Source organism: Cucumis sativus, chromosome 1, assembly GCF_000004075.3.
Source record: "Cucumis sativus cultivar 9930 chromosome 1, Cucumber_9930_V3, whole genome shotgun sequence".
Taxonomy (NCBI): Eukaryota; Viridiplantae; Streptophyta; class Magnoliopsida; order Cucurbitales; family Cucurbitaceae; genus Cucumis; species Cucumis sativus.
Window position 1 is genome coordinate 24,519,843 of NC_026655.2, and position 21,533 is coordinate 24,541,375.

The 21,533-nt window shown below is 33.7% G+C and overlaps 3 protein-coding genes across 4 annotated transcripts; 1 reads left to right on the forward strand and 2 right to left on the reverse strand.

The window, feature by feature from the left end:
- Positions 1–1,014: 1,014 nt before the first annotated feature.
- LOC101207220 (cyclin-L1-1) lies at positions 1,015–5,756 on the reverse strand. Its single transcript, XM_004135568.3, has 9 exons — positions 5,431–5,756; positions 4,289–4,445; positions 4,048–4,129; positions 3,629–3,769; positions 3,146–3,315; positions 2,351–2,624; positions 1,810–2,221; positions 1,679–1,717; positions 1,015–1,592 (listed from the first exon to the last, which is right to left on the reverse strand). The coding sequence occupies exons 2-9, from the start codon at positions 4,438–4,440 to the stop codon at positions 1,531–1,533; spliced, it is 1,332 nt and encodes a 443-aa protein (XP_004135616.1). The 5' UTR covers positions 4,441–4,445; positions 5,431–5,756; the 3' UTR covers positions 1,015–1,530.
- Positions 5,757–7,751: 1,995 nt separating this feature from the next.
- Positions 7,752–10,923, reverse strand: LOC101209346 (protein AUXIN RESPONSE 4). The gene is made up of 2 exons (XM_004135735.3): positions 9,547–10,923; positions 7,752–8,399 (listed from the first exon to the last, which is right to left on the reverse strand). Exons 1-2 carry the CDS (start codon positions 10,756–10,758, stop codon positions 8,184–8,186), a joined length of 1,428 nt encoding a protein of 475 aa, XP_004135783.2. The 5' UTR covers positions 10,759–10,923; the 3' UTR covers positions 7,752–8,183.
- A 2,647-nt stretch (positions 10,924–13,570) lies between these two features.
- LOC101207955 (mannosylglycoprotein endo-beta-mannosidase) lies at positions 13,571–21,318 on the forward strand. 2 transcript variants are annotated; one of them, XM_011661593.2, is made up of 11 exons: positions 13,571–13,925; positions 14,229–14,367; positions 15,154–15,384; positions 15,537–15,595; positions 16,539–16,587; positions 17,356–17,586; positions 18,069–18,238; positions 18,314–18,518; positions 18,701–19,366; positions 19,450–19,677; positions 20,220–21,318. In XM_011661593.2, the coding sequence occupies exons 1-11, from the start codon at positions 13,774–13,776 to the stop codon at positions 21,018–21,020; spliced, it is 2,931 nt and encodes a 976-aa protein (XP_011659895.1). In that variant the 5' UTR covers positions 13,571–13,773; the 3' UTR covers positions 21,021–21,318. The 2 variants fall into 2 exon arrangements, with proteins under 2 accessions (XP_011659895.1, XP_004135619.1); XM_004135571.3 differs by having other exon boundaries at positions 15,157–15,384.
- Positions 21,319–21,533: the final 215 nt, after the last annotated feature.

The following is a 21,533-nucleotide window of genomic DNA, read 5'->3' on the forward strand; positions in this document are numbered from 1 at the left end:
CCAGCTTTGATTAGGTCCATTTTAAATAACACATTATTCATACAAATCAAAGTGAAGATTATTCATACAAATCAATATAACTCACATGTTTTCTAGAAAATCTAGGCTTAATTTTAAAATCAATTTTAAAATTTTATGATGCACTCACAAAAGAGAAAATTGCACTTTGTTGATGCTCTTCTCTGGTACCGTATATACTTGTATGCAAACAAATGACAGAAAAAAACTAATGCAAATTTGAACTTATGAGTTGAATCGCTGTGGTGACCTCAAATCATTGTTAAACAGTAAACTTGTACATTCTTCAAATCATTGTTTGATTGTATCACGATATTAGTTTGAGTTTCGTTGCTATTAGTTCTCTTTTTTCTCCCTACTTGTCAAAGGAATTCTCAAATTCCCTTCACTATCCGAGACATAAAATCAAAATATATAATTTTAATATGAAATACGATAAACAAATACTTAATTGCACCTCCAGGCACATACAAAATAACAAAAACAAACTTTTTAAAAAGAAAATGTTATACAGCAATTTTATGATTGAACACTTTGTGAACTACACCTTTTTGGAATGTAACTTATGGTACACCCGAGTATTTTTCTAATACGGTTTATTGGCATATGCTATATTAGTATAAGGGTTGAAAATTGAGAGTGAAAATAAAAGGAAGCCGTTCAATTATGCCATTCATTTTGTATCCCTCCAACTAAGCACTAAATCTATCTAAATCCTCCAAATTTGAAAGGAAGAAAGAAAGAAAGGTCGAGATTGCCATTAATGCTTAATAACATGCTTTATAAGGACTCAGAATATATAGATCAGACGAAATGAAACTGTTCTAAAGTAATGTCATAACATAATAATATAATTCCAAGAATTAAAGTAAGAACCAAGAAAAAGGTAAGATAATGTACTTGAAACCCTCAACGACAAACGGCTTAAAGGTTGAGCATTGATACATTTCTGGCATAGCCAATCTCGTTGATGAAAGTTCCTGACACTTGCCAATATAACCATTCAACGTTCTTCATATTCATATGAATCAATTTCATTTCAATTCCTAAGAATAATCAGTTCGAGATAACCAGAGAAGAGGTGACAAAAATAAAAGATTAATCACGAAAAAGATAACTGAGGGTAGTAGAATTCAAGAGTACCTATTGATTTTAGGCCTAAAAGCTGGCTTTCATACAACTCAAAGTTCGTACTAAAAAACCAACCAACAGACAGAAGCAAAATATTTTAGAAAGCTCATGGAATAGGGAAGAAAGAATCATCTAACATGGTTGAAAAGATAATTATCAGGCCAAGGTGGGTGATTACCAAAAGTAAGGATTCTCATTTCCTTAAATACAAGCTTGCTTCCTCTGTTTGTACAATCTCATTAGATTAAGATGCTCTCATTCGCTATACTAGTGCACTTAAAGTTGGTATAAATCCAAGAGAAGAAACCAATACCGACTATTAAACTGCATGTACATGTCAATGCCGCCAATTGTAGAAAATTTTGATTGAACCCTGTTCTATCAGTGATGCCTATGACGATCTTTATCGCGTGAAGAATAAGATGAGCTATGGTATTCTCGATCTGAAAAGGAGAAAAAAATTAACTGTCATGTTGATGTTAAGAACCATAGAAACTAGAGGAACCGATAATCTTAAAGAAATTGATACCTCGTGATGAGTGGTGTCTTGATTTCTCCAAATGCCCACCTGCAATTATCATTACACATATTATTATTCAAATTGAACTAAGTGTACTCTATAAACTTTAAGTGCAGAAAATAATCATATTAGAGTCTAACCTAATTCCTTGCCCCTATCCTTTGAGCGATGAGCTCGATCCTTGATTTTTTCTCTGTCTGCATCATCTCTCTCACGTTCTCTGTCAGAATCCCGACCCCTATCTCGATCTCGAGACTTGGTTCTGTCTCTCTCCCTCTCTCTTTCTCTATCCCTCTCTCTTTCTCTTTCCTTGTTCCTTTCACCAATATCAGCCCTTCGATCAGATTTTGATCTTGGCACAAGCTCCTCCCTAGTAGTGGCTTCAGGCATAAGGCTCTTGGATTCGTCATCACTCTTTTTAGATTCCTTGAGCTTGTTCAAGGCTAATTTAAGCATCTCATCTTTGGACACCCCTGATTCAAGATTAGTTCCAGAGGTAGCTTTTACTATAGAAGGATCATCGTTGGCTGTTGGGCTGCTTTGTGGAACTTCCTGAAAATAGAAAAATGCAAAATTCAACTTATGCAGTCAGTAATAATTAATAAATCATATGAAACTAAGCAGCATAATAAAATACATATTGTATATATAAATAATAAGCCTAACAACAAACTAAAACACCTTGGCGACTGGAAGAGATTGGGAATCCCATGACTTATTAGAAAATGTAAACGAGTCTCCATCCTTGCAGACCGGTATATATTGTGCCTTCGGAAGTGTATACAAGTGCGCCAAAACTCGACACACTTCATCAATTCCAGACTTCTCTCCATCAAATGCCTTCCACCAAGGTGGATTTTCAGGAAGGGGTACTTGAAATCTCCGAGCAGCAGCATATACAACCCCACAAGCCACAACCTCACTCTTGAATCGAACGCACAAGGTTGTACGTAAACTGCTCAATATATTAAAAAATTAAATTAACAAATTATCTCATAGAATGTGTAATAATATCATAATAAAATCTAAACATTTTTGTTCCAGCATTATTCTAATTAAGAACGTCGGGCATATGTTGTACAGTTTACCTTTCTACCGGCATGCCTTAGTGCAAGGTTGGAATATTTAGTGAGACTGTTCTAATTGATGAATCTAATGTGTGATGTGATTATTAATATCGATTGAAGCTAGGCAAGTTTTCGTATTGAGGTTAAGTACAAACTGGCCAGTGATCCAAAAGCAGGTTCAAAATGGAACAATCCCCCTTTCCACTATGACCCAACCAAAGACCTCCTAAGAACTTAAGCAAGGAAATTAGGTTAAATTACAAGTTTAATTCCTAGATTTTCAAGTTCATAACTCAAAAGCAATTTACTAATATATCTACATTATCTCACTTGAGCTCTTTGAATCTAGAACAGAAGAAAAGTCTGCAAAATAAAATCAGCATGGGAATAAAACGTTTCGTTAATATACCTGTCGTTGGCTAGATTCCAAGCCTCTTGCCTCAGTTCTGGAGGTGTTCCAAGGGTTGCAAGGTAGTTAGATATGAATTTATGCGGATGTTCAACATGACAAATGAAACCCATCTCTTTCAATATATGCCTCTCTGTTCTGCTCAACTCGATCTTCAAATCTGCATATTTCTGTATGAAATAAAGCAAAATAATTAAAAAGTGTAAACATTATAAAATACTAAACAAGGCGGTCAATTAAGTGAAATGAAACAGCCATAACATAGCCAAAAAGGGAACAAAATCAATATATGTGTGTGTGAATATATTAACAAAGCTAGATTCCACAATCTTTTATATCAAAAAAGAGCAATGATTTTTTTTATATGAAAGAAGAAAATTTCTTTTTTGTGCCAACAACAACCATGCCTTTGATTAAAAAGGAAGAAATAATGGATGAAAAGATTGAAAAATGGAACCCGAAGATAAAAGATCAAACTCAGACCTTGAGAGAAGGGTCCAAGAACTCTATAGATAAGTTCTCTCTCCTGCATTCCATTCGGTGAAAAACAATAATTACTTGTCTGGCTTTCCTAGGGTTTTCCTCCAACTTTGACGCAAGCCACACGCAACTAGAAGCAACTTTCTGCAGGAAATTATCATAAACCAATATAGCATCATATCAGGAAAAAAAGAGTTGATAAAAAAACATATCAGAATAGTTAATTAAAATTTTAAACAAAAAGAGAATCAAGAAATACAAGCTTTACTTTTCCTTTTCTCTAGTATGAAACAGCCATACTTCCTTTGAAAATGAAAACCCTTAACCTTTTTATGAGCTTAATAAAACAATTCGAGTTAATCAAGCAACTGTAAAGTGTACAGAAAAATTGAAGAACATAAACAAGCACAAAAAGAAAAAACCTTGACATTAAAGCGTGCAAATGATTTCTTGCAATAGAATCGATGGAATAAGACTTGTCCAGTAGCCATGACTGCTTGAGGCCTGAAAGAAACAATTTTTAGAAAAAGTTATAACACTACTACACAAGTAGTATGATACCCACACATAGGCTCTTCGCTCCCATGTCATAGGGAAAAACCATGAAATAGTTTTAAAGCATCGCATTACAATTTTGAGGAAAGAGGAAATGCAAGACGTTACAATTTAAGCAATATGCCAGCCTCTTGGATGAGATCGCAACCATAGATTCTCAGAGTGGTTTCAGTGGTTTCATCAATCCCATCCTTCCTCGAAGGTGAGTTCTTTAACTGCTCATCAGTTAGATAAAACGTGTCGATGGCCGTGTAAATCATCGGACCTGTGAATTAAGGAAAAACTAACTGACATTAAGAAAAACTCTCAAATAGTAGCCACCAGGCACAATTGACGAAGCCTAATTTATTTCTAGTTTATTTTTCATAATTAAACATTTCATTTCGATTCCTCCATAAACCTCTTAAATATGACTAAATAAGCAATAATCATCATTCAAAAGAAAGAAAGAAAAAATAACCATGAGATTGAAGTGCCAAAATTCAGAAACCATGCTTATTCAAGTCCCAATCAATCATATCAAAGACCTTCTCAAAATTAAGCTTGAAAACTCATCATTATTCTTACTATTAGCACAATCATCAAAAATCAGTCTCTAAAAACTTTAGTTCTTCATACATCATCTACTCATGAATTTTCCCCACTATACAACAAAATGAATGCAATCACCGTACTTCTTCCCTTACTCTGCCAAGACATTAAGCTTTAGACATAATCAAAAACTCAAGTCCCACTATATCTATCTTGAAACATCATAAAATCACCAAGTTTCCAACTTTAGGACAGAATGAATCCAATTACCATGCTTCCTCCCCTGCTCAGCTTACCGATCAACCTTTTGACATAATCAAAAACTCGCACTCAAATAAATATTTCCCTAACAAACTTTCAACATGCTTTCTATGATATAATAAATCTATAGACTTCAATAAACAACACTCGACATACATTAACCAAATAAATCCAGCATATATCGCAATAATCTCACTAATCAATAATAGGAAACATAATTAACTATTTCAAAACATTCAAACAACAGAAGGCATCAAATAAGCAAACAATTAAAATCGTATAAGTATGCCCCACTGACCATAATCCTTTCACAAACTAAGATTCTACTAAGCCAAAATTCTGCCGCGGCCTAATTCAATTCAAAAAACACGATTCCAAGAATTAAAAGCTAAATAAACAGAATCCCAATAATGGACCAACACAATCAACCCTAAATAAGTAAATAAGCAAGATTTTACCGCTTAAAACGAGCGAGTCTTTGCTGGTTCGTGCACCAAAGGCTTTTCCACTACAAGTCTACGTCAGTTCTAAGTGGAGGTCACCGAAAGGGAGAGATTCGCAAGAGAGACAGAGAGGTCGCTGAAGGGAAGTTCGCACAGGTCAAGGAGGAGATGCCGGAAGAATTAGCCGTGCCGCCGAGTTGTTCGCCGGAGTAGATTTAACTTCCGTACCGTGGGTCTTAGCAGAAGAGCTGCTACGCAAAACTGCTTCCACCGGAGGAGTGAAGAGAACGCCGGTGTCGGAGAGGATCAACGCTTGAACAAAGGTGGGTTAGATATGTAAAAGAGAAAGGGAGGGAGTTTTTTTAGTATATGACATTGAATTGGAGAAATTGGCTAAAATAACCCTATCTTTAACAAAATTGCAAAACTAACATATTTTCTTCAAAGATTTTCTTTTTTCTTTCAACAAACAAAGCTTTTTATATTTTTTTATTTTTACAATATCTATAATATATCTATAATATATATATATATTAAATATTTCAATCTAAAAATATCTTCTCTTATTAAAATTAATATCAACTTTTCTTTTTTACTTTTTTATTTTTTCCTTTATATATATATTAAATATTAAATGTTGAATTTTGGTTATTAAAGTTACTTTTTCTTCGTTTGAGTCCATTTTTTTTATTAAATTCACTTTTCTTATTTTGAGTCAACTTTAAAAAAATAAAAGATTATAGTATATGGGTAATTTATTCAACAAGTATATATATTTATTTATATTACCTAAAAATAACAATTTACTAATTTTGAAATAAAACTAATTTCCTTAAAAAAAAAAAACTTTGCTATATATCAATATCCAAAAAAAAATAATGGATCGCACGATTAAGTTTAAATTAATAAGATTCTAATGATACAAAACGGTTTCCTAATTTGATCAGGGTAAGTTTTTTTTAATTTAATTTGAAATCGAACTATAATTTTTTTAAAATTATTTTACAATTTTTCTTTTTTCTTTTTTGTTTTGCAATAAACATTAAAAAAAAATTATTCAATTACCCATATAGGTATAATTTTGATTAATAAATAATCAAATTAAATTAGAAAAAGTAAATTTAATAAGAAAAATTGAATATGGAATATTGTGATATTTAATATACATAATATATAAATAAAGAAAAAATGAAAAGTAGTAAATTAAAATTAGAAAGTTGATATTAATTTTAATAAGTAAATATTTTTTTAGAATTTAAATATTTAATAAATATATATAAATAAAGAAAAAATAAAAATGAAAAGTTATATTAATTTTAATAAAAGGAGATATTTTTAGATTGAAATATTTAATATATATATATACACACACGCCCACCTTGATATTCTTGTTTTTCGTTTAGTTGGTCTTTTTTTTTTTTGTTTAATTGTATATTTTCTTTTCTTTTCTTTTTTATATCTTGATCTCGAGCTATGAAGTCATCTTTATTTCATTATAATTCAATTATTTTGTCAAAAAAATAAATAACCTTGGGCAAACCTTCGATAATTCATTGAACAATTTATCCAATTCTCCAACATTTTGATATAAAAAATTTATTATTATAAGAAGACAACTGCTATGAATTATACTTGTTCCTTTTAAATCGCTTTTAAACTCATTAATTTTATTGACTATCACGTCAATCTAAGATAGTTGAAACAAAACTTCTATTAAATATAATCAAAGAATAAACGATGTACAAAAGTTTTGTCAACTTCTAATTTTGTATAGGTTAAATCTTCGGTATTTAATAAGTGTTGGAAATGTCTATATTTGCATAATCTCGTAGCCAATATACACCAAGACACGAATATAAATATGATATTATGCTTTCAATTTTGTATCGATAGGATTATAATACTTTTTGACGCATATTGTTGTCCAATAAAATTCTGATTCGTTTGTTTAGTAAACATGAGTTTTAGTTGATGTTCTCCTGACTGATTCTTTGTTGATCTTTTTAGATAGATTGAGTTTTTTTTTTATATATATAAATGAATCTTCAACTTGTTTTGGTTGATTATGAAATGTAGTAAACTCAAATCAATAAAAATAAGATGGCTCCCAAAGTATTTTCTTTGCATTGATTGTCTATATTCGTAAGGTGCATAAATGTGACATTTCGGTGGTTTTGATCAAGGTTGCTATAGAGTGAAAAATATAAGTAAATAGCAAACAAGCAATATGTCAAGTGAATGTTTCTTTCACTTTTGACCATATGTGAGGTGAGGAATTGAACCTCTAATATCGAGAACAATAGTATAAGTTCATTAAGTAGTTAAAAAAACAAAAAAAAAAAAACATTGTAATGACTTTCTCATTCATAAAATCCATACATATTTAAAGACTTGCATCCTACAACACAAACTGTTTTCCAAGACTGGCATAAGTTCTCATCTTCATTTGAACAAAATTCAGTTTCAAGAAAAGAAAGTGTAAGATCAGCGGATAGATTCAAAACAATGAAGCAACACATGTTTAAATACAGGCCAATCAGCAAGCAACAATCTAATATGTAAAAACAAAAAGAAAAAAGAAATTGAGATATATAAGAAGTTAACAAGTTGTCGTGATACGCTTTACCATTAGGACGTCTTTCCCTAGCAGCTAAGCAAAAAATACAATCAATCAGGCAAAGAAGTAAGGACTCAAGAGACTCATTTGGATATGCATATATCCAATCCCTTCTTGAGGCCCTTTCCGGTAGAAAGAAAATGATGTTAGTTTACCAGGCATGACTACCGAGCCCGTATCCCTCCATGTAGCCAGCAGGGATACCATGACTGTGGTGGTGGTGGTGGTGGTGGTCGCTATTCATTGATTCATCAAAAGCTTCATGAATGTGTTCAGGAGTAGGCTCTTCAGCAGTTTTTCTAACCGTGGGTGGTAATGAGGATATGAACTGAGATATACTGTCAGCTACAACATCGGCTACATCTTCCTGAGGTCGACAGAGATAAAGAGCATATTTGACATTGAAAGAGAGAATGAGAAGTCTAATATACCAGCAAGTTGAAGAAATAGATTATCAAACATGGTGAGCGAAATGTGGAATCAAGCAGTTGAGTTTCGATAAGGAGACAACATTAAAACTTTCTAGCTAATGGAGACCATTTAGGCAAACAAAAGTGGTCATCAAGGAGTCAATCCATAGACAGATGAAATCAGCCTATTACCAAGGGCAAGTTCAAATAAGCATGATTATAAAATGAATGCATTAAGGAGAGTTTTAAAAGGATTTCTCCTAGCCAGAAAGTGACTATCTAACACCAGGAGCCTAAGCAATCCCTTAGAATCAACAGTTAATCACACGTGATGTCTCAAATATAGTGTCTAAATGTGTACAAGTCAACATTGTTTCCTTTCCATCAGCTTTGACTCTTGAATAATCTAACCTAAGGCTCGAAGTCTTGAGCAGTTGAGCATCTGTTCCCAACTAGTTACTATCTCCATTTCAAAAAACTAAAATTTTAAGTCTATCTGTTTATGTATTTCTCTCTGTAAAATCTAGAAAAGAAAACTTTTTCCACCATATCAACTGTTGATTAACAAAAAGATTTTCTCTCCAACTCCTCACAAGCCAAGTCTATGCTTCTCTAATAAGTTATCCAGTGTCACATCACTCATTTCTCTCCACCTCCCTAGCCTCTATCAGTTTTGTTTTCACCTAGTCTAGCATGACTAAAATTCCAAGCACTCAACTTCCTGTATCAATTTGATTTTTCTTCGAATTTGAACAACCTTCTTGCTTAAAACATCCTGCTTGATATTGTTAAATTTCAAAGTAATAGATTTCATTTAATTTTGTTATGCTATATAAATACTTAACCTACTTCACTCAAACTTACCACGTTGTGCTTAGAAAAATAATGGTTCTAACTTCTCAGATACGAAAAACTGACTTGAATACTAAAACGGCTCTATAGGAAGGCCTAACCATATCATTGATGTTACATTTAAATCCATGAGTCCTAGAGAGGATATTTGATACTTTTGAACTCAGCAAACCACAATATAGACTGAAAACTCATCATACAGAACATAAGTTAAACTCATTACAAAACCTTAATTGAAGAATGAATCCTTACTTGAGCCCACCGTCCGCCGGAATGTTCAACAAAAGATGCCTGTGGAAGCACCTCAGCCACCCGACGTCCCTTGGTACTCCATTCGTTCGACCAACCATTAGACCAGATAACCTGCATGGGCACACTTTTCAGATCATCCAAACCACCCCATTCTCCAATGTCAAAGCTATCGTTCAACTTCTTCCCCATGCTAACAACTGCCCGCCGCCCACCGAGGCCTTTCAAAAGAACTCTATGAGCCTCCACATCCAAGAGAGCATCATTCCCCTTAGAACAACAGAGGTTGATCAACCTTGAATACACAAAATTAGATCCCAAAATAACCTCTCTCACAACAGGCAACTCCAAGAGCCATAAAGGAAGAGAAGGCTTTGATAAAGTATCAATAAGAGTTAAACTCCTCACGAATCCTGAATTCTCTGCAACCCAATATCCCGCCATTAATAAAGCCGAATCGTGAAGGACCAAATGAACTGGAGCCAAACCAATAGTATCTATGATTTGCCCCAAAATGCTACCAATATCTTCAGGGCCTAACCCAATTGGCTTCAAGATCTTCCTCTTAGGAACATGTTTTTGAATTTCTTCATAAGGAATCTGCCCAGTTTCAATGATCTGATCAAACGCCCAGAAGATACCCTTTTCATGAATCAAATTATAAACATCCAAAAGCCTCCCTAAAACCCCATTTGAGCTCTCATCGATCTCAGCAGTGGATTTGTCGGAAAAGCCATTGCCGGGCAGATCAAACGCCAGAGCACGAACTCCTTTGGAACCTAAAGAGTCCAGAACCTTGCGGAAGGAGTACGAACTCAGCCCCAGCCCATGAACAATGACCACATTTTCATTTCCTTTGGCGCCATTTTCAACTGCGAAGACTTCGATTGGAGATAGATTACCGCTAATTTGCACCTTTAGAAGACGACCCTTTGAGTAATGATGACGAAGGCTGTTGGGTAAACTTAAAAACCAGGATTTGGGGTCTGGGGGAGAGAGAGAAGGGAGAGAAATGAAGAAATATGTAATGATAGAGACAATTAAAGTGAAGTAGAACCAAAAGGTGAATGGATTTGGGGTAGGAGAAGGAGGGGTTTTGAGGGTTGCAGTGGCGGAACTCGACGGTGGTTTTGAGGACGATGAAGTTGATTTATTAGGTTGGGGCTTTGATGGCTTCGGCACTGGCTCGTCTGGTTCCTCGGTAATGGTCACCATTGATTGGGTTTGGAGAGCTTGGGAAGGGAAGCTCGCATGAACAAGAGGAAAATGAATGAGGGGGATGGAGACGAAGGAGTAAGAAGATTGTGAGTGATGAAGGAAATTGAAGGAATTTGGTAAAGTGGGAGTTGATCTGATCGGAGGAAAGAAAGTTGAATATCTTTTTCTTAATCTTTTACATATATATATTCACACTCTTTAACTCAATCATGGTTGATATTACTTATTACTTAAAACTGTCATGGCTTGTTTCTTTTTAATTTTGTTATGCTCCTAAGTTTTGTTATTCATAATAATTTACTTTTTTTGGAAAGTTTAGTTTTAAATTTGGTTTCAAATCTTACATCTTTATTTTGATTTCTAGATTTTGAAAATTTACACGATGCTAAGAATGAAAAATGAGTATTTAATTTTAAAAAAACTTATTAAAAGTGTAAGGCATTAAAATACCTAACTTCCCTTGCATTTTCATAGCATTTTTAGGTTTTGATTGATCTTGGATAGCTTAATCTTTTATAGTCGCCTTCAATGCTATAAATAACAAATTTAATAAAATTAATTTTATCTAAATAAAATGCACACTTTTTTAAATTAGTGAACTATTAAGCTTTTCTGGATGCAAGCATAAATAAGAATATTATCATAGTGAATTAGTGCACATTTTCTAAGTATTTACGTAAAACACAATTGATGAGATGCACAAAATGTAGTAGGTGCATTGATAAGACCACAAGGCATAATTAGTATATACAATTCATGTGTGGGTCTTAAATGTATTTTTTCATTCATCAACAACTTTTACCCTATTTTGTTGATATCTAAACTTTATATCAGTTTTAGTAAATAAAGCAAATTTATGTAATTTATCTAGCATACCATTTATTCTTGGTATAGGATGACAATATTAGACTCTATAATCCACACACATTCTCTAAAATCATCCTTCTTCTAAATTAAAATGAAGGGAAAAGAACACTGTCTTAAACTTCCCTCACATATTCTTTGGCAAGTAACTTATTAACTTTATATTGAACTTCTTTTGTTTGGATTGAATTATCTTTGATAAGTCAACCAATTTAGAACAATAACTCTTAACGTGAAATCTACTTGGTACTCGATTTTCTTATATGGTGGCAACTCATTTGCTAGTTCTTCAAGAAGAATGTCCTTAAATTTCTACGACAAAATAAGAAAAACACTTAACAAAGAAGTGCTTGAGTCATAGTTAGAAAGCATGCCCTTTGCATAACCTCTATGTTTTAGCTATGAGACTCTTCTCCCTCTCATGTTTCTCTTACCTCAATTCTTGTTTTCTGTAACCTACGTTGTTCATCCGGCACATCTTCGACTGACAAAGGAAAATTAATATAAAAAATATATCTTTTTAAAAATTTGTGTAGTTAATGTAACCATCATGAATAGTCTTTTTTATTAAACTGACATGAACTTTCCAATAAATTTGCTTTAACATGCATAAATGCAACATCACATAAGATATTGCCATTGTATCATCCAGTACAAAAGGCACAAAACTTTGTCTATTGTCTCCCACTTTCCTCTCTATTGTTCACCACTAGAGATTGTATGGTTCTGAACGTGGTAGGTGTGAATAGTCTCAATTCTATTAACAAGTAATATACTAACGATATTTGAAAAAGTGAGTTTGGCTTAGTGGCATTAATATGACATCCACTCTAAAAGTCAAGAGTTCAATCCTCCACCTTGCAATTGTTGTCCTAAAAAAAGTACTGACAACATTAGTACAACTCTCACCACAGTGTTTAACACGAGCACTTGAAACTCTTCTACTAACAAACACGTCTCAAGCAATTGACTCTTTGAAATAATCTGCAATTCTCTCACCCACATTTTGTATGATCATTACTCTTTATTTAAAAAATCTTCACTGATATGTCCCAATCTTTGACATTTCCGAACACTTGATATCTTGATTTATCTCTTTAGAATATTCTAATTAATCGTTTCCTTTCATTGGATACTTTCCTTTTCCTTTAAAAAACGTTTGAGCAAGTTGACACTACTTCTAAAATTACATCTATTCTTCTACTTCTATAATGTGTTTGAAAGAAGAAGATGATTTAGAAGAATCATACCTTACTCTTCTAGTACTCAATTGTTTTTAAATCTTTAAATTTAAACCATATTCTTGTGTTTGTATAATTTCACTTTTTTTGTCTATTTATTCTTTGTCCATTCAAACGGTTTGTTTTGGTCATTAGATACTCTTAAACGTGATCATGACAAAGTTATAATACAAACAATATAAACAATGAAATTCATTTAATAAACTACTATATAACACTCATAAAGAAGAAAAACGAGGGCAATGCTATGTTGAAATTCTAATAACTACAAAATTAAAATAAATGGATTAGAAATATTTTCTTTTTCTAAAGATAAAAATTAAAATAAAAAACATTTTAAAGACTAAATTTGATAGTTAACCAAAATGATTTTCACTCAACAACACATACTTGTTAAGATCATATACGCCTATTTTTTAAAACACAAAAATGTGCATATTGAAAACTTAAAGACTAAAAAAATCATTTTTTAATACTCAACAACGAACAAAACATATTCATCAAAATTTAAAACTAAATAAAATAAATTAAAATATTTACTGACTATAGTAAAATTTATTTAGAAACTTATCAATACTTATTATCAATCAAATATGGGGTTTGATATAAATATTTTATCAAAATTGCTATTTTTGACGATTTTATTTATTTAATTATTTATGTGCTATTTATGACAATTCCTAAGATAAACTTAAAAATCGAAGTTCCTCATTACTGCATAGCGTGACTTTAACTGCTTCATTCTCTAACAATGAGGTTCAATCATGGAAACTTTGAGTTAAAAATCCTCTCTTTTCAGTAAACCCAATTGCCATTTTCAAGTTTCCAACTATCCCCGTTATCCTCATTTCCATTTTCTTCATTCATCATCTTGGTTTTTTCTTTCACTTTATCTTCTTCTTTAACAATGGCGGAAATCGGTAACAAGGTGAAGCTCAATGCCGGTTGGCTTGCGGCGAGGTCAACGGAGGTCAACCTCACTGGTACTCAGCTTACTACCACTCACCCTCCCTCGATCACCCCTTCTTCCCCTTGGATGGAGGCCTCAGTACCTGGAACGTAATTCTCTCTTCCCTCACCTTTTACTCTAATTTTCTTGTAATTTATTTTGAAATTGATTTCCCCACTCTCATGGCTGCTGTGGTTCTGAGTTGGATTCAAACAGAGACCATAGGCGTAGAATTGAAATATAATTAGGCCTTTTTTACTGCTGCCAATGTCTCGTAGGCTCCATTTAGACTAGGAGTTTAGACCCCAAATAGGAAAAAATGGGAACTTCTTATTTGTTTCCTAGAGATTTTCAGTTGTGAAGTTAATAGACTAGATTAGAAATTTTAATCCTGATTAATTTATGCTTGGCAGTGTATTGGGGACATTGGTAAAGAACAAAGTTGTTCCTGATCCGTTTTATGGATTAGCGAATGAAACGATAATTGATATTGCTGATTCTGGAAGAGAGTATTATACTTTTTGGTTCTTCACAACTTTTCAATGTAAGCTGGTAAGTTATTCTTTTGAGGATTTTGCCTACACTTCTTCTTCAATGAACGGATTTTTTTAAGAAAAGAAATTATGGCTACTGGAACTTGTGGTCTTTACAGTTAATATTGGTAAAAGTATTGGTCTTAGTAATTGCATTCGTATGTGTGGGTTGTGAAGGTTCTTAGCGATATGGATAATTCTCATTCGTGCTTAAAATCAGTGCTTAGGGGCGTTTAGGACAATAAGTAAGTTATTATATTATTATAGTTGAGTTACAATAGATTGTGTTTGGAATATAGCTGTAGATTATTTTAGTTTGAGTTATAATAGTATGTGTTTGAGGTGTACACTATTTTAGTTTTGGGAAGGAAATAGAAAACACTTTAGCAAAGAATAAAACAATGATAAATGTAAAATAGCATAGTAAAAACACTAGCAAGTAAGGGTTTTTGAAAGTGTTTGCTGTAGCTAATTGAGTAATTTTAAATAGTATTTACTATAGCAAGAGGTGGTTATTATAGTCTTAGATAATCGTTGTCCGTTTGGGACAAGAAGTTGATTATTATAACAAATAGTAAATACTGTAGCAAATGAAGGTTTTGAAATATTGTTGATCGTAGTTAGTTAGGAACTACATAATAATATGGATTGTAGCAAGGATCTTATAATCTTAGATAGTTTTTGGCCCAAACATGAGTTGTTGAAAAATAATTACTTGAACATGCAACATAGGCTTTCCCCTGTCAGTTCTGCTTCTTGAATCAATTCTCCTTGTTTATTGCCTTCTGGGCTTATGCTCAACTAGCAGTCAGAATCTCAACACTTGGACCTGAATTTCCGTGCTATAAATTACTCTGCTGAAGTGTACATAAATGGTCACAAAAAGGTCCTGCCAAAAGGGATGTTTAGACGACATTCTCTTGATGTCTCTGAAGTTTTGCATACTGATGGCAAAAATTTACTAGCAGTTCTAGTTCACCCTCCGGATCATCCTGGCAGAATTCCAGACAAGGGAGGTCAGGGTGGTGATCATGAGGTATGTAATTTTTCCTTCTTCTAGGACTGATATTTTCTTTTTCTTTTTTTTCTGAAGGTGCATCGAAGTCTTCTACACATATATAGGAGACATCCAAGGAATTTAGTCATTAAATGTTTTATTGCTGTCTCATGTTTTATATCTCAAATTAGATTGGAAAAGATGTCGCCGCACAATATGTAGAGGGATGGGATTGGATGACTCCTATAAGGTGAGATTAAATGTAGAATTCTTGTTCCTTTATCTCTTCAATGATTATATTTTGCATGATTCCTACGTTTGCTGCTGCTTTTGGGCAATAATCAGACTATTTTCTTAAAAAATAAAACTTGTGAAACAATTCTGTGCATCATTCTATTTACTAAATGCACAATCAACTATATTACTATTCTACAAAAATGTCTTAGATCTATCTACTGACAGGCAGAGTAATGTGGTTTTGAAATGAACCGAGTTTTCATATCAAATTTGGCGAAAAATAAAAATAGATCCCTGTTAGAATATGGATATTGGCATTCAAGGATTCAAACCAAAGAAGCATTGACTTATCAAATTAAGTTTAGCATGTTCTTGGATTTAGGAGAGGCCATTGGACGAATAAATAGACGGTCGTTTAGAAAAATGATAAGCAAAAGGCTTTCCCTTAAATATTTAATCTTAGGTGCATGAATTTTCATCTAGAATCTTACTGTTTGGATTTTTGCATGGTGGGGTAGAGGAAAAAATGCATATACTCTTGTCCCGTGAGATTAGTTTAGGCGTGTATGCGGTTTAGACATCCACGAGTCATGAGTACAAAAAAAACTAGAATATGGTAAATATTTTTCTTATTGCAGTAAAGAGATGAAAGCATGAAAATGGCGTGCACAGGATGTAACAAAGTTATTTCTGTTTTAAACTTGGACCCAAAATTTCTGACTTTATTAGTGTCCAATGGCTTACTTACATTTATATATTGCTTGTATAGTTAATTCAGATTCATGTATCACTGATATTTTCATTTTGTTTACTTTTAAATACAATATCTGGCTGTACTTCAGACTGTAAATAAGTTTAAACTTATATTGCATGAATACTCATTTACGGGTAGGACTACAATGGCTAATAATTGCCAAATTCTGTGTATATAATGCATTTTTGTATTTGTGTTACAGGGATCGAAACACTGGCATATGGGATGAAGTGTCAATTTCTAGGACTGGGGTGAGTTTCATTTGCAGTACGTCTCTTATCCAATTTGTAAAAACATTGTTTTCCACAACAATATTTTGGTTTTAATCTTATTTTAGTATGCTAACTTTCATACTTATTCCATTTTGGTCTTGAATTGTTCAAATATGTTCTTTTAGCCATGTTTTTTAGTTTTTCTATTCGAGTCCCTACACCGTCCACAAAAAAATTATTTCAACCCACACCATTAACATTAATCATTTAACAAAATTCTAAATTCATTTGAAAACCCAACTCGTTGCTAAGGCTTTTAATAGATGTGTAAACACTCAAGGTTATGTTGGTTTAATTCCTGTACTTCAACTTTTGATAAGTTTAATTTTGTGTCTAATAGGTCTTAATGTTGATTGTTACTTTTATTTTTATATTTGCGTTACCAAATGCTTTAACTGCTTAAAATTAGCTCACTGTGGCATGCATCGTGAGTCAGTGCACATAAATGTTAAACCAATGGAGTTAACAATTGGGACATACTAGGCACAGAATAAAAATAATCTGATTTATTAGAAACTTAACTTTTTATAGTACAATGGTCAAATAGACACACGACCTATTAGATTTGTTCTATTCCATTTCTCCTGAGAATTTCACTGAATGCTCTTACCATTTGGTACAGCATTATGATTGGGTTGACTTTTCATCTCGTTAATATGCTATTGTTGATCTTCTCTTCTATGAAAAATGTTCCTCACTGTTTCTAACGTTTGAATGTCTCATGGTGATGCTTACTTTTTCAAACAGCCAGTGAAGATTATTGATCCTCATTTGGTATCAACGTTTTTTGACGATTATAAGAGAGTTTACTTGCATGCTACAATAGAGATTCAAAACAGAAGCTCTTGGGTTTCAGACTGTTCTGTGAAAATTCAAGTGACAGCTGAACTAGAAGGCAATATTTGCTTGGTTGAGCATCTTCAGGCTCAGAAGGTGTCTGTTCCTACTGGATCAATCATACAGTATACTTTTCCTCAGGTTGGTGATTACAATTTACATCTTTCTTTGACAACTTTTTTAAATCTCTTTATCTGTCTTCAATATTTTTGTATAAATCGAGGTATCAGAGGTCTCATGTCATGATTTCATTTCCCCATTAATTCCTGAGAGGCTTCAAGTACTCCAAAGCTGGCTTTCAAAGACAGATCAATGAAGTTTTCAAGTTTTGCACCTTCTCTTGGTGGTGCTCAAACCATAGAAAAACTTCTTGAGTGATAGTGTTAGGTACTTAAGTAGCTACTTCAAATTCAATAATGAACTCACCTTTTACTTGACATTCTTTTCCCTCTAGATATTTGCCAAGTCTGCGAGTAATGGAACTTGGAAATTCTAAATTTACCTTAGGTTACTATGTTATTCTTTGAAGTCCAATGGTTAAACTACAAATAGTTCATTGAGATACAAGCTATTACACATAAGTAGGCTTAAAACTTTGGCTCATGTGATTTGGTGAATGACAGCTCTATTTCTACAAGCCCAACCTGTGGTGGCCAAATGGAATGGGAAAGCAATACTTGTATAACGTTGTTATATCGATTGACGTAGATGGATTTGGAGAGTCTGATTCCTGGAGTCATGATTTCGGTTTTCGTAAAATAGAGAGTGATATTGATCCTGCAACTGGTGGAAGGTACTGTTTATGCTAATTTCACGCCTATGTTTGATGAAGTTTCTTTTAGTTAGATTGTTTGTTCCTTCTCTGCAGGCTGTTCAAGGTCAATGGGCAGCGTATATTTATTCGTGGTGGCAATTGGATATTATCTGATGGGTTGCTTCGGCTTTCAGAAAAACGTTATCATACGGACATAAAGTTTCATGCAGATATGAATTTTAACATGATTCGCTGTTGGGGTGGTGGTTTGGCAGAGAGGCCAGAATTTTATCATTATTGTGACATCTATGGCTTGTTGGTAAGTTATGGCTCCTTTTCAATTCTGGATAAGTGAGTTCTCTCTCTCTTTCATATCACATCAAGCTCCTTCATCATTTGTTTTCTTATATACTTAATTAATTTTTGGATTTACTTTGTAGTTTTTTTAAACTAAGATTGGAATACTAATGCTGATCACGACTGCGGAATAAATTATTGTAGGTGTGGCAAGAATTTTGGATCACTGGAGATGTTGATGGACGTGGTGATCCGAAATCAAATCCTGATGGTCCTCTGGATCATGATCTTTTCTTGCTTTGTGCAAGAGACACGGTTAAGCTTTTGAGGAACCACCCCAGTCTTGCTCTTTGGGTTGGTGGAAATGAACAAGTTCCACCACCGGATATCAACGATGCTTTAAAAAGTGACTTGAAACTCCATCCCCATTTTCAACCAAGCGAAAATAATCAGTTGATGAGTGTTTTGTCATTAACAGCGGAGGATCCGAGCGAATATCTAGATGGTACTCGCATTTACATACAAGGATCCATGTGGGATGGGTTTGCAAATGGGAAGGGAGACTTCAGTGATGGTCCTTATGAGATCCAGTACCCTGAAAACTTTTTTAAGGATAATTTTTATAATTATGGATTCAATCCTGAGGTTGGTTCCGTAGGCATGCCTGTTGCCGCTACCATCCGAGCCACAATGCCTCCTGAAGGATGGCGGATTCCATTGTTTAAGAAACTACCCTCTGGATACATAGAAGAAGTACCAAACCCGATTTGGGATTACCATAAGTACATCCCCTATTCTAAACCATGTCATGTTCAGAGTCAGATTGAACTTTACGGTTCTCCAAAAGATCTTGACGACTTTTGTTTGAAGGTGAAAAGGAAGTTAGTAAATTAAAGTAGTGCCATGCGTTTTTTATACTGTTAAAATTATTTACTTACATTCAAAACTTACAGGCTCAGCTTGCTAATTACATCCAATATCGAGCTCTAATCGAAGGTTGGAACAGCCGAATGTGGAAGAAGTACACTGGTTTTCTTATCTGGAAAACACAAAATCCTTGGACTGGTCTAAGAGGTCAGTTTTATGACCATCTCCTCGACCAAACAGCAGGCTTCTTTGGATGTCGTTGTGCTGCGGAACCTATCCATGTCCAGCTGAATCTATGCACATACTTCATTGAGGCAGGTTTTTCTAATATTGTGACTATTGAAACATTCATATAATTAAATTTATCTAAAGCCAACCTATTAGTTTAAGCTTATGGATTGATTTATGATTTAGCTTTGTAACAGAGCCGTATGTCTTGCGTTATAATCCTATGAAGTCATTTTCTCACTTATTGATCCTTCTTCAAATTACTAGGCCCACAAGTAAGAGAGAAGGTTAAAATATTGATATGATTTAATTTAATCACCTTAATCCATTAGCTTAAACTTTTACTTTTATTGGTCACCTAATAGCAACACACTACCTCTTTTGGTTTGGAACAAGAAACAACATGATGGGAAAAGGTGGGTCTTTTGAGTGGAACTCCGATTTCACTTGTTATGTTAAAAGCTTCAATTTTATTTGGACTGGGGCTGATAGCAAAAGGGCATAAACTATATATTTCTCATCATTTACTATATTCTTGTAACTATGGGAATCCCAAGATTTAACTTGAATGTTCTCGTCTGTATTTCTCAACCTAACTGTGAGATGTTTTCATCATTGCCTTGAACAGGTCGTAAACACTACATCGAATGAGATATCTGGTGTTGCCATTGAAGCCTCGGTGTGGGACCTTGAAGGGATGTGCCCATATTTTAAAGTTTTTGAGAAACTCTCTTTGCCTCCGAAGCAGACGTCGTCCATTGCTGAGATGGAGTATCCGACATACAAAAATTCCAAGCCTGTCTACTTTCTTCTTCTCAAGCTATACAAGGTCTCAAACGATGGTATCATCTCGAGAAACTTCTACTGGTTGCATCAATTCGGTGGAGATTACAAGAAGTTGGAGCCTTACAGAAAGATTAACATACCCATTCAGGTTACATCTAAGGTTAATATAAAAGGATCCAGCTATGAAGTCAGAATGAACGTTCAGAACAATTCAAAGAATGCAGAATCTTCAAGGTTAACCTACAAGAACAACTTTATCAATAGGCAAGACCTAGGAGATTTAGATTCAAATTCTTTGCTTCTTGAAAACAAAGAACAAACCAATGAAAAATGCAGCACTAGTTTCTTTTCCAAGATCTGGAGGCGTGGAAGTATCGAAAACAACAGTTCAAGGTTGGTTGAAACCAACGGGAATGATGTCGGAGTCGCCTTCTTTCTTCACTTTGAGGTCCATGATTCCAAGGCAGAGGAGAATGAAGAAGGGGATACAAGAATTCTGCCTGTTCACTACTCAGATAACTATTTTTCCCTAGTTCCTGGTGAGGCTATGTCCATCAATCTCTCCTTTGAGGCCCCTCCTGGTGTCACTCCAAAAATTACCCTTCATGGTTGGAATCTTTCTCAATCTTTCACTGTCTGTTGATATATAGGTAACTCTTGAATTCCCTATATATCTTCTGTATTATCGAGTCCCTATGATTTGATGAAAGCTAGACATTAGTATCTATAGTTTTAAAAATCCGAACTCTGTCATTGTGTTGTTTGATTGCACCTCATAAATGGTCCAGATGTTTTGATAAAAAACATCATAAATAATCCCTTGTGGAAGGACTATTCACGAGGGTTTGAGGGAACTAAATTCTAATTGTAAACCATATAATAAAATATGACTAAATTTACCGTTAAATCTAATTTATATTTGTATTATACATGGACAATAATTGGTTCAGCCTTTCATTTGTTTATGTTGCAATCGTTTGGTTAATGTTTGATTCAATTATATGCTTTTGGTGTGGATCTTTTTGGTTCGGTTAGTTTAGATTACGCTCAAATAAACCATTTTAGTTCGATTTAGTATTTGGTTGTGCAACTTCAATCTTTGTTTGTTTAAGAACAAACATCTCTAACCCTAGTTTTCTTCCGTACGGAGCAATCA